General features: G+C 46.4%; 1 protein-coding gene across 1 annotated transcript in view; it reads left to right on the top strand.

Annotated features, from left to right (window-relative positions):
- The window catches only part of gabbr1b (gamma-aminobutyric acid (GABA) B receptor, 1b), a gene marked incomplete at both ends in the record, with an annotated part of 304,126 nt that overhangs the window by 285,289 nt on the left and 2,915 nt on the right, over positions 1–15,922 (top strand). The window contains 1 exon segment of the mRNA XM_084311948.1: positions 14,446–14,602. Coding sequence (XP_084168074.1) covers positions 14,446–14,602 — 157 coding nt within the window.

Raw genomic sequence — 15,922 nt, 5'->3', positions numbered from 1 at the left:
TGTATTCCTTTGCTGCAGCTTGTCTTGGCCAAGTTGATTTTTTATTCAAGTCAAGTCAAGAGTTTTATTTGTCACGGCATACAAGTATACAATGAAATGCGGGGGGTCTTGCCCGCAACGATTGTGCATAATACAATAATAATATATAATAATATAATAAGAATCCAATAGAACGACATTGTGCAATAATACAAGTAATCGAAGTAGGGCATATCGGTATATGTACATGAGTTATTTACAGAGCATGGTAGGACATGCTAGGTCCTGTGGTAGTGCAATACACTGGTAGCTACGGATGAGGCACTGGGTCTTTATGTACACTGCTATACAATGCTATATTATACAATCTCAAGTTATACTATACTATTCTTAAAGTGACCTTTCCTTTTGTAAAGTGACCATAAGTGTGAGCGTGTGCAGCATGAGTGTGTTGTGTGTGTGCTCATGTGTGCTTGTGTGTAGAGAGTTCAGTGTTCAAGGCTCTGATGGCCTGGGGAAATAAGCTGAGCCTAAGTCTCTCTGTCCTAGTTGCTGGTGTTCGCAGGCGTTTGCCTGACTGCAGCAGCTTGAACAGGCTGTTGTTGGGGTGGTGAGGGTCTTTCATTATTCTGCAGGCTCTGGATTTGCACCTCTTGTTGTATAGGACCTGCAGGGGTGGTAGTGCAATACATGTGGTACGCTCGGCTGAGCGCACCACTCTCTGTAGGGCCTTCTTGTCCTGTGCCGTGCTGTTTCCATACCAGGCAGTGATGTTTCCAGTCAAGATGCTCTCTACAGCTCTGGAGTAGAAGGACTGGAGTATCTTCCCAGATACTCTGAACTTCCTTAACTGTCTCAGGTGGTAGAGGAGCTGCTTCGCCTTTTTTACGACTGAGTCTATGTGTGTTGTCCATGTCGGATCTTCTGAGATGTGGACCCCCAGGTACTTGAAGCTGCTCACCCTGTCCACGGTAGCCCCGTTTATCCTCAGTGGTGTGTGTGTCCCCTGCTGTCTTCTCCTAAAATCCACGATCAGCTCCTTGGTTTTACCAATGTTCAGGAGCAGGCTGTTGTCCTGGCACCAGCGTTCCAGTACCTCAACCTCCTCCCGGTAGGCCTTCTCGTCGTTGTCCGAGATCAGCCCCACCACCACTGTGTCGTCCGCAAACTTCACTATGGAGTTGGAGCTGAACTTGGCCACACAGTCATGTGTGTATAGTGAGTACAGCAGGGGGCTCAGAACACAGCCCTAGGGGGACCCAATGCTCAGGGTGATGGTGTTGGAGGTCTGACCCCCCACCCTGACCGCCTGGGGCCTTTCACTCAGAAAGTCCAGTATCCAGGCACTCAGAGCGGAGCTCAGACCCAGCTCGATCAGCTTGTCCACCAGTCTGGTGGAGACTATGGTGTTGAACGCTGAGCTGTAGTCAATGAACAACAGTCTCACATAGCCCCCCTTCTGGCGGTCTAGGTGAGAGAGGGTGCTGTGCAGTACTTGGGAGACCGCATCATCAGTGGACCTGTTTGGCCTGTATGCAAATTACATAGGGTCCATATCACTGGGGAGGGAGGCACAAATGTGATCCTTGACCAGCCTCTCAAAACATTTCATGGCCACAGAGGTGAGTGCCACCGGTCTGTAGTCATTGAGACCTGTTGGGGAGGGTTTCTTTGGTACTGGGATAATGGTAGACATCTTGAAGCAGGCAGGGACCACTGACTCCGCCAGGGATAGATTAAATATGGTGGTGAACACGGGCTAGCTGGTTAGCACAGGACTTAAGTATGCGTCCTGTTATTCCATCTGGGCCAGCCGCATTCCTGGTGTTCACCTGCATAAATGCTCTTCTCACACTGTGTTCCGTCAATGAGAGAGCGTCCCCGCCCCCCCGCGGATGCCCTCCCCCCTCCACAACAGCCGGCGCGCCAGTGACGTCACTAGCTGGTGAGCTAGCGTCGCCACTGTTTGCACCAAACCGTGCGTAGAAGGAGTTGAGTTTGTCCACGAGAGAGGCGTCGTCGCTCCCCATTGAGGGGGCGCTGACTTTGTAGTCAGTTATCGTCCGCAGTCCCCGCCATAAGCCTCTTGTGTCATTCTGTGCCATTCGTGTCTCCATTTTGTCAGCATACGACCTCTTAGCAAGTTTAACAGCCTTGCGCAGAGTGTAGACTGTTGTTTTATACTCGTCCATATTTCCTGTCTCTCTGCCCAGGTTGTAAGCAGTGGTGCGAGTTTTCAGAGCTGCTCTGATAGTACTGTCCACCCACGGTTTCTGGTTCGGGAACACCCTCGCCTTTTTTGTGGGGACGATGCTATCAGCTAAGGTTGCTATGAAGCTAACAACAGTGTCTGCGAACTCGCTGACGTCACTGGCGCTTCCCTCGAACATTTCCCAGTCGACGTCTTCGAGGGCGTCGTGAAGCGTGGCCTCTGATTGGTCGGACCATCTCTTGATGTGCAATACCATCTGGAAGGCGTAGGCGACGGTATTTTCCCTTTGCGAGCTTAGACCCATTCCCAATGATAACATCAGGCTGGATGGATGAAAAATGAATGGATATAGCTAATAAAAGAAATAACGATTAAAACCAGAGATTTCTCATGATTGGCGCTCAACGCATGGCGAGTTAACCCGACTTTTTCCGTGATTGGCACTGAATGAGTTAACAGTGAGCAATCACGCTAGTTAAATGGTAAACTCTGCACCCTAGGCTTACACAATCCGGGTGAAGACGGCATTCTATGGATAAGTAAATAAGAACTAAAGCTAATCGCGTGGATATATCTTTTTTTTTATCCACTTTTTCTCCTAATTTTTCTATTTTTCTCCCATCCCAATTTCGTATTGCCAATTCTCCCCTCCCCTGTCTTGAACGTTGCTAGACTATGCCCCCCACTGGTCGGTTGTAGTGAGGATAGAAGCCTTGCATCACGTGTCCCCTCCGGTACACGAGGAGGCAGCCTGTCGCCTCTTTTCACCAGACAGCACGGACTCTCAGTGGCGAGGAGTAAGAGACTGTGTTAATATTCCATATTCCATATTTATACCGTCTTGTAGGCCTGGCCACCTGTTCAGCGCATGCACACAAGTCTGCGGGTGGCCAGTGCAGACCAGCCAACCCGGGCAACCAGGGTACAGTGATGAGGCAGCGCCTGACAATTTGTCACAAACCTCAACGAGCTGTGATAGACAGCATCATCATACTCAGACACTGAAAGGACGCGTGCATGTACAGAACGTCACCGTAATCAAGCACAGGCAATAACAAGCCTTCTTTTAGCCTCAAATGAGAAACAAGCTCTATTTCTAAAATAAAATGCCAATTTCAGCTTCAGTTTCTTCACAAGATGCTGAATGTGTGGTTTAAAAGAGAGAGACTCATCAAGAAGAATACCTAAGTAAGTAATACCTAAGAACAATCTCATTACCCTGAAGAGTGACAATAGTTGATGGGTTTAGTGGCTTGGGAGCTTAACCAGGAGCATAACATCTATGACCTAGCCATACACACACACACACACACACACACACACACACACACACGCACGCACGCACGCACGCACGCACGCACGCACACACACACACACACACACACACACACACACACACACACACACACACACACACACACACACACACACACACACACACACACACACACACACACACACACACACACACACACACACACACACTCGCATACTGTATTGTCTACCTGTGTAATGAATAGGCTAATATTATTCGAATGACTTGTTTTATTAGGAGATCACAGATACTGCGCTGCCCTATAGTAGCTTAGGCGGCCGGATCTGCTGCCAGAACTATCACTGTCACAACTCAGGACTTGAGAACTAGAGACTCACATCACCGTACTGACTATCTTGTATTTTGCACTAGAGACTAATATCACTGGACTCCATCACTGGACTATCTTGTGTTTGTACTTTTTTTATATTGTATTTGTATCTATACTTTAAGTGTACCTATAGTGTATATAGGACTGTCAAGCTATGCATCCCCCACCCTGTATCCCCCCCCCCATACTGCTTTGACACCCGGATCAATAAAGGATCATCTTATCTCATCTTAGTAGTATCTTGCGGTCAGGTGGCGTAGCGGAGATTGCGTTCGTCACCAACGCTGGAGACGCTGGGTTCGCGTGTTCGAATCCAGCTCCCGGCGTTGTCACCAGCTTGGCTGGCCGTTCACACTAATACAATTGGCAGTATTAGGGGGTGGGGAAAGCTGGCGGGTGGGTCCTGGGCGTTGTGGACAGCGACCCCTACAGTTCGGTCGGGGCGCCTGCTCAGCGAGGGTAGGATCTGGAGAGAGGTAGTGCGGCCTCCCACACGTTACACTCTCCCAGTGAGAATCTGCGCGGCCAGGCTGGCTGCCGGCTGGCTGCACATGCGTCGGAGGAAAGCATGTGACAGTCTCCGGCCTCTCGGACCAACAGTAGGGGAAAGTGCGCAACAACCAGGAAGGGGGTTGGGAATTGGCATAACGACTAACAGTGGGATGGGAGAAAAATCGGAAAAAAGGAGGGGGAGAAAAGATAATCAATCTTAGTAGTATCTTCTTAACATCTTAGCGTGACATCTCGACAGAGTCGGACGTGAGCAGACCAGTCAAGTTTACCACCGCGTACACATTCCCTACATTTCTCATGGCAGTTTACTACATTTAATGCAGGTCGATGTCAACCAACATGCCAAGCACCCTTTTGTGGGACACCGGTGCGCAACGACTCTGTGGAGTGTGGAGTCTGGCCCGCTCACGCCCGACTCTGTGGAGATGTCATTCGAATATTAATATAAGCCTACTGCGTTCATTAATTACGCACGTAGACTATACAGTATGCGCGTGTTTGTTTATTTGTTATTTGTTCATTTTATGGATCCCCATTAGTCTACACACCCATGGGTGAAAGACTATTCTTTATGGGGTCCGAACACATAACTTACAACATTACAGTACATTACATTACAGTAATAAAAAAAACAATAAAAACATAAGAAACACTTTAGCCTAAGTACATTCTCAATATCTTTAAAATCTCACAAAAGAAATACACACAAAGGCTCTAGCCACAAATACAATACTAACTAAACTAACAATACTAACTAAATAAATCAGTAACTCAACTGTATTTCATTATTCATAACAGCATTTTTCAACTTTTTCTTAAAAGTTAATTTGTTGCTGATCATCATTATCTTCACAGGTGTACAATTCCAGTTTGCAGCGGCTCTATACATTACGGCTCTCTTAAGTGCATTTGTTCTTGGTAGAGGTAGAGTAAAATGAAGACCCACGGCGTGTCTGGTGACATAGCCATGTCTAGTATTGGTGGGTTGTAGTTCTGACCACAAAGACTTAGGTTTACCAATTTTATAAATATTAAACAAAAATGTTACAAGGCTGCATGCCAGCCTCTGATCCACTCTAAGCCAAGACAGAGAGCGGCAATGATTCCCTCAACACTGCTCATCACAGAGCAGCGGAGGGCGAGACTGAAGTTTCTCCAGATTCCGCTTTGAAGCGCTCGACCAAATTGTTGAGCAGTAATCCAAATGGGATAGGACTAAAGCTTGTAACATTAGTTTAACTGTCTTCTCACTCAATAGATGAGCACACCTTCTGATCATTGAAATACTCCTACTCATTTTAGCCACTATGTTATTAATGTGCCTTGACCAAGCAAGCTTTTCATCAATAATCACGCCCAACAACTTGGCCTCTCTAACCTGCTCAATAGCAGCACCATTCAACACAATATTTAGTTTCTGATCCGTTCTTAATTTATTTCTAGAGGCCAGCATGATAGTCTTTGTTTTTGAATAATTTAACTTTAACTTGTTTTCAGTAACCCAATTAGAAACCAGCATTAACTCTTCTTGGAGCAACGTATTAACCAAGTTATTTTTCTCTGCAGAGACATACATTGTCGTGTCATCCGCATACATTTTCATGCATGCATTATTCAATACATAAGGTAAATCATTAACAAACATTTTATAAAGCAAAGGACCAAGGCAACTTCCTTGGGGGACGCCACATTGAAGGGTTTCCATATCTGAAAGTGTCCCATTAAACAATACCCTTTTCATTGTAATTATATGCTAATAGCTTCGCGAGTAGGAGCTCATGATTTTACTTAATACAGGCAAGATTCTCACAGGTCTACTATTTGGCCAATTGAAGGACTCCTTACTGTTTTTCGGCAGCGGAGTGACTTTTACAATTTTCCATAACTGTGGATATAAACTTTTCTCAAAACATAAATTAAAGATGTGACAAATAGGCACCGCTACAAACTCGGTTGCTAGCTGCAGTAATTTGCCATCCAGATTGTCAACACCACAGGGCTTATCTGTTAGGGTTTGTAACCGACCCCAAGCGCAACGGCACAGAGAGAGTTGTTTCAGAGTTAGCCAAAGCAAGGGCGTATTTATTCTCAGAGTCACAAGATAGAACTTGGTTGAGCAACAGAACAAACGGGGAATCTGGCATGTGAAGAATGTTTGCGGCTCTGCAGATTCTCCCAGTAGGTGATGGTGAGGAATTAGCTTGTGACGTCTGAGCCGCTCTGCAGATCCTCCCAGCATACACTCCAGGTGGAACGGAGGGAGAGAGAGAAATCCCAGTTAGCTCAGCGCACAACAGATACAGAGAGGTGACTGATCCAAACAAATATCCAAGTGACTTGATCTTCGGTGTGATACACACAGTTAGCAGAGTCCAGAGAAAAAACTATACGGTAATCCAAGGTGTAAATCCAACAACAAAAAATAGGTGAGAACAGTATAACAAAAACGGATCTCTTCGGTGTTTCACAAACACACAAAAAACGGGTGATCCAAAAGAACTGTTTCCAAAAACTCACCAGAGCGCAGCGCGTAAAGCGGGCAGATAAACGAGGCGCAGCTTCCTACGGGGAATCAGGTTCTCCAACAGGGATACTTCACGAGAGTCCTGGGAGCAACAGACAGGGAACAGCGACGGGAAAGACAGGCAGATGCAGGGAATATTCAAAACGATCCAACATCGATATTAGGGAGATCAGGGTATATAAAGCCACGGGGCGCTAATGACAAGCTGTGACAGCTGCGGGATGAAATTGATCATTGCTCCAGAAGCGTGTGGTGGGGAGAGCACCAATCAACACGGCCTCTTACAGGAAAGAAGCGTGTGGCGGGGAATGCAATTAATTAACAAAATCACCTTAAAGGAACGGAGCGAGTGGGTGGGGAGCGGACAAAACCTCACATTATCACCTTTAAGAGATTTTCCACCTCCTTTGCATCAACCCTCCTGAACTCAAAACTGCACTTTGTCCTGCATAATCTTATTTTTTATGATCGCCTCTGAACGTTTGCCATTCACCATCATCATCTGATTTCTAATTGTGCTTACCTGAAAAAACGATTAAAATAGTTTGCTATGTCAGCATGGTTTTGTGATAAACGGCATGTTATATTCAGGAACATATTCCAACAAAAATAAGAAAACTATGAACCGTTCATAGTTTTCTTATTTTTGTTGGAATATGTTCCTGAATATAACATGCCGTTCCTCCTCCGTTTCCATCTCTGTCTAGTCTGTATAAATTGTAACCATGAATATTTTTATTTCATCTAAAATGGTACACAGCTCAGTAACTTTATTTCTAAGACTGCACATTTTTAAATGTGCAAATCTCAAACCCTTTTTTGGAAATTTGATAATCATGATAAAAAGTAAAAGTCCCAATAACATATGTATGTATGTATGTATGTGTAACAGAGACAACTCGCCCCTGCCACGACTTCGACCATGCCTTGAGTGGGAGTCGAACCCCAGGCGTCCGCACTACGGGCGACATCACAAACCGCTGCGCCAAGAAAGGAATTCCCTTAATTCCAAACCTAAGCGCTCAGTTTGGATGCCTCTGGGGAGTGAGTTTTACACCCGTTACATTCACCCCCCCTAAACTCACACCACCCAAGGCATCCGGGTCTACGGCACCAATTTGTAGCGTGATCCGATCTGCGTTGTGTCTGGTGTTGTTTAGAAGTAGACTCCGACAATGATACTCAAGTTGCATCCAGTTTTATTGGTGATCTGTTAGCAAACCAAAACATCACACAAGATGGCGTGAGCTACCGTCATTGCCAGGTGCAGTCCACCTCTGCTCTCCTCAAGTCACATTCAAAGAGCGCGCACTCAAAACAGCGCGCCATCCACATTAACAGCAAATGTTGGGTACTACCAACATATACATTTAACTCAATACAATTCAACTTCAGAAAACATATGAAATAATATGAAATGAAAGACAGTGTGTAATCATCAATTAAACCGAAATACAAAACAGTTCATACCTGTTAGCAAACCAAAACATCACACAAGATGGCGTGAGCTACCGTCATTGCCAGGTGCAGTCCACCTGTGATTGTTTAACAGAATACGAATTAGTACACGACGGTACTTTTGCTGTTTGACACAGGACGAATTAATGTCATCACACACATGACGATTTCAGCACCAAAACCAAAACATAAATCAATATTACAATGTATACATAGCAATTCAACCAATTATTAGTCAACCGAAAGTGCATACCTCTGCTCTCCTCAAGTCACATTCAAAGAGGCAGTTCACTTCCGTCGCCGTTTCTCCTACCGTCGAACCGGCCAAACCATTATTTACATTATTTACAGTACACCAAATACTCAACTGAAAAGATGACCTATCAACTCTAAACCCATTATTAAAGACCAATTGGGATTTCGTTTGGAGAATCAGTAACTCAATATAAAGAAATTAATATAATCTAATAACTCAGACACCCCTCCAAAACACTAAAGTGAGCTCGGTCCACTTTGCTCCTTCAAAATAAGAGTGTTTCCGTTTTGACCTACTCATTTAAGATGAAGATACAAGTTTCTGTCCATGATCTAGCACAGGGGTTCCCAAACTTTTCAGGCCAGGGCCCAGAAAATAAGGCGTCAGAGAGCCGCGGCCCAATGGACATCGTCAGGCTTTTTTTTTTTTTTTTTTTTGCCAGGTGACCGATTTTTTAAGCCAAATATCACTTCAATCCTATTAAGTTAGTTCAAGTTAGTTATTCATTTATATGTGCTATTTATGAGAGGGCTAACTTGTTGCAAAATAATAATGATAATAATAATAGCCTCATTAAAATACTATTGTTGCTTCGGTTGTTTTCAGCGTTTTATGTGCATAATCTGTTATTTAGTTTGAAATGTTCGTTGAAATAAGTAGATTTTTCGTTTTTGTTTATTTATTAAGTTAATATAAAACCATATAGTCACATTTTAGAATACAATAGAATAGAATTTTAGAATACAACTAGAAACACTGTCCTGGCCTGCTTCTAAGTTCAGTGGCCTGACAAAAATAAATAAAAATAAATAAATAATAAAAAAAAAAAAAAGAAAAAAAAAAAAAAAAAATTAAATCATCTCACGGCCCACCCGTGGCTGCTCGCGGCCCACCTTTGGGTCGCGACCCCGACTTTGGGAACCACTGATCTAGCATAACAACTTCACTCTGCTACATATGTATGTATGTATGTATGTATGTATGTATGTATGTATGTATGTATGTATGTATGTATGTATGTATGTATGTATGTATGTATGTATGTATGTATGTATGTGCATACACACACCCACACACATGTATCCATTTCCCCAAGTAAACCATAATCAATATATATCCATATACACAATATATATATACATGTTCAAGCACATAAAAACACATGAGTGAGGTGGTGTATTCTGTACTGTACTGTTCCATGTGTCTTTTATGTTATTTGTGGTGTATATTGTCACAGCTACCACCTGCACCGTGCTTGAATTCCACCGGCCTGGCCGTGTGGCAATAAAAGGAACTTGAACTTGAACTTGTGTGTGTGCTGACGCTACTAAATAATATAAATGTCCTCCTTTCCACTCCCAGCAGGAGTACTTCCATCTCCGCATTGCTGTAATTAGCTGTATGTTTTCCTGCAGGTGCGCCTCTAACTCTTCTCTTCAAACTCGTAATTCTTGGGATTTCATTTGCACACAGCTCTGTTGGCTGGCTTTATAAGGAGCTGCCGGAGGCGTGTCTGTATGCAAATGAAGTAAACAGGAATGCGCGTTCAAGTTTGTCAATGAGTGACGTATCTCATTGTGGCCATCATTGATCAGTTTGACCACTTAAGACATCCTCTCCACGCGTTGGTGAATCCGGGTGTAATTATCGGCAAGTTTCTCTTATGGCCTTCCAAGGTGGTTGTCGTAAGAGAAATCTTGTGGCGTGTGTGTGTGTGTGTGTGTGTGTGTGTGTGTGTGTGTGTGTGTGTGTGTGTGTGTGTGTGTGTGTGTGTGTGTGTGTGTGTGTGTGTGTGTGTGTGTGTGTGTGTGTGTGTGTGTGTGTGTGTGAGGATTGGTCCGTTGCCGAACGCTCACTTCTAGGTCAAGTATCAATTACCATCACGCATCTGATGTGTGTTCTAATCAGCGCTCCAGAGGCTTCATATACTCTGACCTTCTGTCATTCGATGTCGGGTCGTTTTGAGTACTACTGTTTTGAATACTTCTGCTTCTGCCTGTTGTTCCCCCGTTGCTGTGCCTCGTCTACTTTCCCTCCAGGACATCTGTGGATTGCCGCTGGTGAAGACCTTGTCCCCCCGTTTTGAGCTGCGCCTCGTTTACCCGCTTTACTCTTGCGCTTTGGTGAGTTTGATCCAAACCCCTTTTTGGACTATTCTGTTTTGTGTGTTTTGAAGAACACTGAAGAGTTCTATTTTTGCTTACACTTGACTGAGCTAAGTTGTGTGTTAAAGGAGACACTGAAGATTATCATTTTGCTTGCACTGGACTCAGCTGGGGTGTGTGTTTAGAAGAGACACTGAAGATTATCGTTTTTGTTTTGCACTGACCCTCAGCTAAATTGTGTGTTGTGGTGAACACTGAAGATATCGTTTTGTTTGTTCTGGACTCAGCTAAGGGAGGAGGAGACCGCACTGCCTCTGTGTGATGTGGACTGTTATTGATCTCTCTCTCTCTCTCTCTCTTTTCCACCTCGAGTTGAAGCTGGGAGTATCTGCAGAGCCGCTTCGGCGTCAACACCGTTTCCCCACCTCGAACACCAAGAGGATCTGCAGAGCCGCAGATAACTCTGCTGAAGGCAGTCTCCCTTTGTTTCAAGATTGTAACTTGCTCCTTTTTTACTCTGAAAATAAATACGCCCTAGTATTTGGCTAACTCTGAACTACCTGTCTGTGCCGTGCGTTTGAGGTCGGTTTCAAACCCTAACATTACGACCCGACCATGTCGACCTCAGCCGACACAGACAGAGTCAGAACCGCGTTGGCGGTCCAGATCGAGTTGGTCAACGACCACACCCAACATTTGGGTGCGGCTGCGGCTGCTTTACAGGACCTCCGGGCCGAGGTCCAGCTTATTCTGGATGCCATTGACACTCTGGCCACCCAGCAGACTACCCAGGGGTATCAGCAGGCTGTTGTTCTGCACCAGCTACAGGCTCTCAGTACAGCATTAAACACTCTGCTTTTAACCCCACCTGTCCCAGGAGTCTCAGCCAGCTCACCACCCGTGGCAGACCTCGCACCTCGGGAGCCCCGTCTCTCCGAACCACGTCTGTTCGAGGGTAACTACGAGGATTGTGCCACATTCATCATGCAGTGTGAGTTGGTCTTCCTTCATCAACCCAGCCGTTTTTCGTCAGAGGGAGCCCGAGTAGCCTACATGACTAACCTGCTCACGGGCCGAGCAGCACAGTGGGTCACTGCTTCCTGGGCTATGAGGGCCGATTTTTGTTTCTCCTACCCAGACTTCGTGGCAGAGCTCCGAAGGGTTTTCCACCACCCAGCTCGTGGCCAGGACCCAGGAGCTCGGTTGGGCACCTTCCGGCAGGACAGTGGCAGTGTCAGAGACTACGCGCTGGAGTTCACACTGGCTGCAACGGAGAGTGGTTGGAACGATCAAGCGCTTCGTCTCACCTTCCTGAGGGGGCTCAACGACGCAGTAAGGGACCAGCTCGCGACCCAAGAGGAGCCCGATTCTCTCGAGGGCCTGATCAGCCTCGCTATCCGCATCGACGGACGCCTCCGGGAGAGAAGGCGTGAGCGAGCACGACTAGGACCCCCAGACGTTCCCCAGACCCCCCGTCCTCGGGACCGTTCTGCTGACCGTCCTGCCCCCTCCGTGACTGGTGGGTTTTTTCCCTCCCGGGCTGTGACCGAGGAGGAACCCATGCAGCTGGGACGCACCCACCTTAGCCCGGCCGAACGGGAGTCCAGGCTCAGGTCCGGCCTTTGCTTCTACTGCGGCCGGGATGGACACCGTGTCTCCAATTGCCCTACCCGGCCAAGAAGACCAGGCTCGCCGGGACCCCGGGAGATCCTGGTGAGCCGTTTTCCCTGTTCCCCCACCCGTGCACCACCTAACCGTCTGACGAGCGTCACCCTAGCCTGGGCGGACCAGCGGGCGACGGTGGGTGCACTCATTGACTCTGGTGCTGATGGGAGTTTCCTGGAAGTTGAGTTTGCCACCCGGGCCAACATTCCACTTGAGGACCTCGAGAGGCCCTTGGAGGTTTTCGCGCTGGATCATCGCCGCCTGGCTGACGTCACTCAACGCACCTGTCCTGTCCTCCTCACCGTGGCTGGTAACCACGTTGAGAGACTCCAGTTTTTTATTACCAGATCCCCTCTTGTCCCCGTAGTCCTGGGTCGGCCCTGGCTCGCGCTGCATGAGCCCCACATCGCCTGGTCCTCCGGCACCATCAGGGGGTGGAGCCCCTCCTGTCATGCCCAGTGTCTTCAGGCGCCGTCCAGTCCTTCGCCCCGGGGTTCCCCTTTTGTCCCCGTCTCCAGTCCCCTCACTGGGCCCCTGCCTCCGTCTCCGGCCCCCCTCGCCAGTTCCCTGTCCCTGTCTCCAGCCTCCCCCTCCGGGCCTCTGTCTCTGTCCCCCTCTCCGGTGCCCCGGATCACCGGCTTCCTTCGGTCCCATCGGGGCTAGCCGGGGTCGGTTGGGTCGCCGGGTGGCTCCCGTGGAGGGGGGGGGTACTGTGAGGATTGGTCCGTTGCCGAACGCTCACTTCTAGGTCAAGTATCAATTACCATCACACACCTGATGTGTGTTCTAATCAGCGCTCCAGAGGCTTCATATACTCTGACCTTCTGTCATTCGATGTCGGGTCGTTTTGAGTACTACTGTTTTGAATACTTCTGCTTCTGCCTGTTGTTCCCCCGTTGCTGTGCCTCGTCTACTTTCCCTCCAGGACATCTGTGGATTGCCGCTGGTGAAGACCTTGTCCCCCCGTTTTGAGCTGCGCCTCGTTTACCCGCTTTACTCTTGCGCTTTGGTGAGTTTGAACCAAACCCCTTTTTGGACTATTCTGTTTTGTGTGTTTTGAAGAACACTGAAGAGTTCTATTTTTGCTTACACTTGACTGAGCTAAGTTGTGTGTTAAAGGAGACACTGAAGATTATCATTTTTCTTGCACTGGACTCAGCTGGGGTGTGTGTTTAGAAGAGACACTGAAGATTATCGTTTTTGTTTTGCACTGACCCTCAGCTAAATTGTGTGTTGTGGTGAACACTGAAGATATCGTTTTGTTTGTTCTGGACTCAGCTAAGGGAGGAGGAGACCGCACTGCCTCTGTGTGATGTGGACTGTTATTGATCTCTCTCTCTCTCTCTCTCTTTTCCACCTCGAGTTGAAGCTGGGAGTATCTGCAGAGCCGCTTCGGCGTCAACACCGTTTCCCCACCTCGAACACCAAGAGGATCTGCAGAGCCGCAGATAACTCTGCTGAAGGCAGTCTCCCTTTGTTTCAAGATTGTAACTTGCTCCTTTTTGACTCTGAAAATAAATACGTCCTAGTATTTGGCTAACTCTGAACTACCTGTCTGTGCCGTGCGTTTGAGGTCGGTTTCAAACCCTAACAGTGTGTGTGTGTGTGTGTGTGTGTGTGTATGAAGGTTGATGAGGGGTTTTGTCTCTACTGGGCATTCTTTAGTTGAGATGCTTTAATAAAGAACATAAAAAGTATAACGCTCTCTCTCTGTAACTCTGTCTTTCTCTAACTCTGTCTCTCTCTAATTCTCTCTCTCTGCCTCTCTCTAAGTCTGTCTTTCTCGAACTCTCTCCCTGTCTCTCTCTAACTCTCTCTCTCTGCCTCTCTCTAACTCTGTCTTTCTCGAACTCTCTCCCTGTCTCTCTCTAACTCTCTTTCTCTAACTCTCTAACTCTCTCTGTCTCTCTCTCTAACTACATGTATCTCTCTGTCTCCCTCTCTCTAACGTTCTCTCTTGTGCGTGTGCGTGTGCGTGTGTGTGTGTGTGTGTGTGTGTGTGTGTGTGTGTGTGTGTGTGTGTGTGTGTGTGTGTGTGTGTGTGTGTGTGTGTGTGTGTGTGTGTGTGTGTGTGTGTGTGTGGGGGTCGTGACTGAGCAGATGCGTCGGCTGATCACACGGGGTGAGTGGCAGTCAGACACCCAGGAGACGATGAAGACGGGCTCGTCCACCAACAACAACGAGGAGGAGAAGTCCCGTCAGCTGGAGAGAGAGAACAAGGAGCTGCAGAAGATCATCCAGGAGGTTACCTCCTTACTCTCTTACCTCTACAAGTGTTAACAAAAATTATATATTGAATAACTATTTGTGTAAATGTGTTTTTTCCATCAAATTGTTCAATGAACTTTACTCTCATTGAGAACACAAGGATCTATGAGTATGTACATTTGTAACAAGCACCCATTGATATTTACCAGGAATTCCAAGTCGGCAGCTTAGTATATTCTTTCAAGACATGTCGATAGCTACTCAGCAGGGGTGTAAAGTACTTGAGTAAGTACTTCGTTACAATACTTAAGTACTGTTTTTGGGATTTGTACTTTACTCGAGTATTATTAGGTTTGTATACTTGTACTTTTACTCAATTACATTTCAGAGGAAAAAAAACATACTTTTTACTCCTTACATTTAAAATGCAGACCTACAAAGTACAAAGTACAAATCTCGAAAGTCCAACCATTTTAATTAGTATATTTGTTTCTCTGGCCGAACTAACGTTAACGTTATTAATCCTGCGGCCGCACTTTATTTAAAAACAGCCAGTCAAATCCCCATCAATGGAAAATTAACCCGCCCATACCCATGCTGATTAGTCCTTGTGCAATACTAGAAGGCGGGGATCTTTGATTAAACACCTGCTATCAGAAGAATAGTCAGAAAAAAAGTTTTTACTTAAACATTTGAGTACATTTAAAAGTAGAAACTTTTTTACTTTTACTCAAGTGTGTTTTTAGCCAGATACTCTGACTTTTACTTGAGTACAATTTTGAGACGGTACCCACTTAAGTATAATTTCTGGGTACTTTTTACACCCCTGCTACTCATCTTTTCGTGTTGCTGGAGCTAACGGTGGCAAGTTATTGGCCCATGAGAGATTCAACCTATTTGTGACATCACACATGCACCGCTTCACTTCCTACCTCCTAATGGCTAATGGTCTCTAGCTACACACCCTCAAGACCCCTACCCTCAAGACCCCTACGCCTGAGACCCACTCCTCTTCGGGCTCCTGGGGGGGATCATTGAAATGAAGCCGGCTATTTGTTAATATCGGTTATTAGCATCAGCCAAAATGTTCACATCAGTGCATCCCTATCTATCACATTACATTACGGGGGCGTCAGTGGCTCAGGAGGTAGAGCAGTCGTCTGGTAATCCGGAGGTTCCTGGTTCGATTCCCTCTCCTCCCAGGCAGCGTGACGAAGTGTCCTTGAGCAAGACACTTAACCCCTAATTGCTCCCGATGTGCTAGGTTGGCATAAAAGCGCTATATAAATGCAGCCATTTACCATTTTACATTACATTACTCGTCAATCTAACGCAGCAAGTAGCTGAAAAAAAACC

The sequence above is a fragment of the Notolepis coatsorum genome (assembly GCF_963971535.1).
Source record: "Notolepis coatsorum genome assembly, chromosome: 4".
Lineage (NCBI taxonomy): Eukaryota > Metazoa > Chordata > Actinopteri > Aulopiformes > Paralepididae > Notolepis > Notolepis coatsorum.
This window is presented reverse-complemented; position numbering and strand designations above follow the sequence as displayed.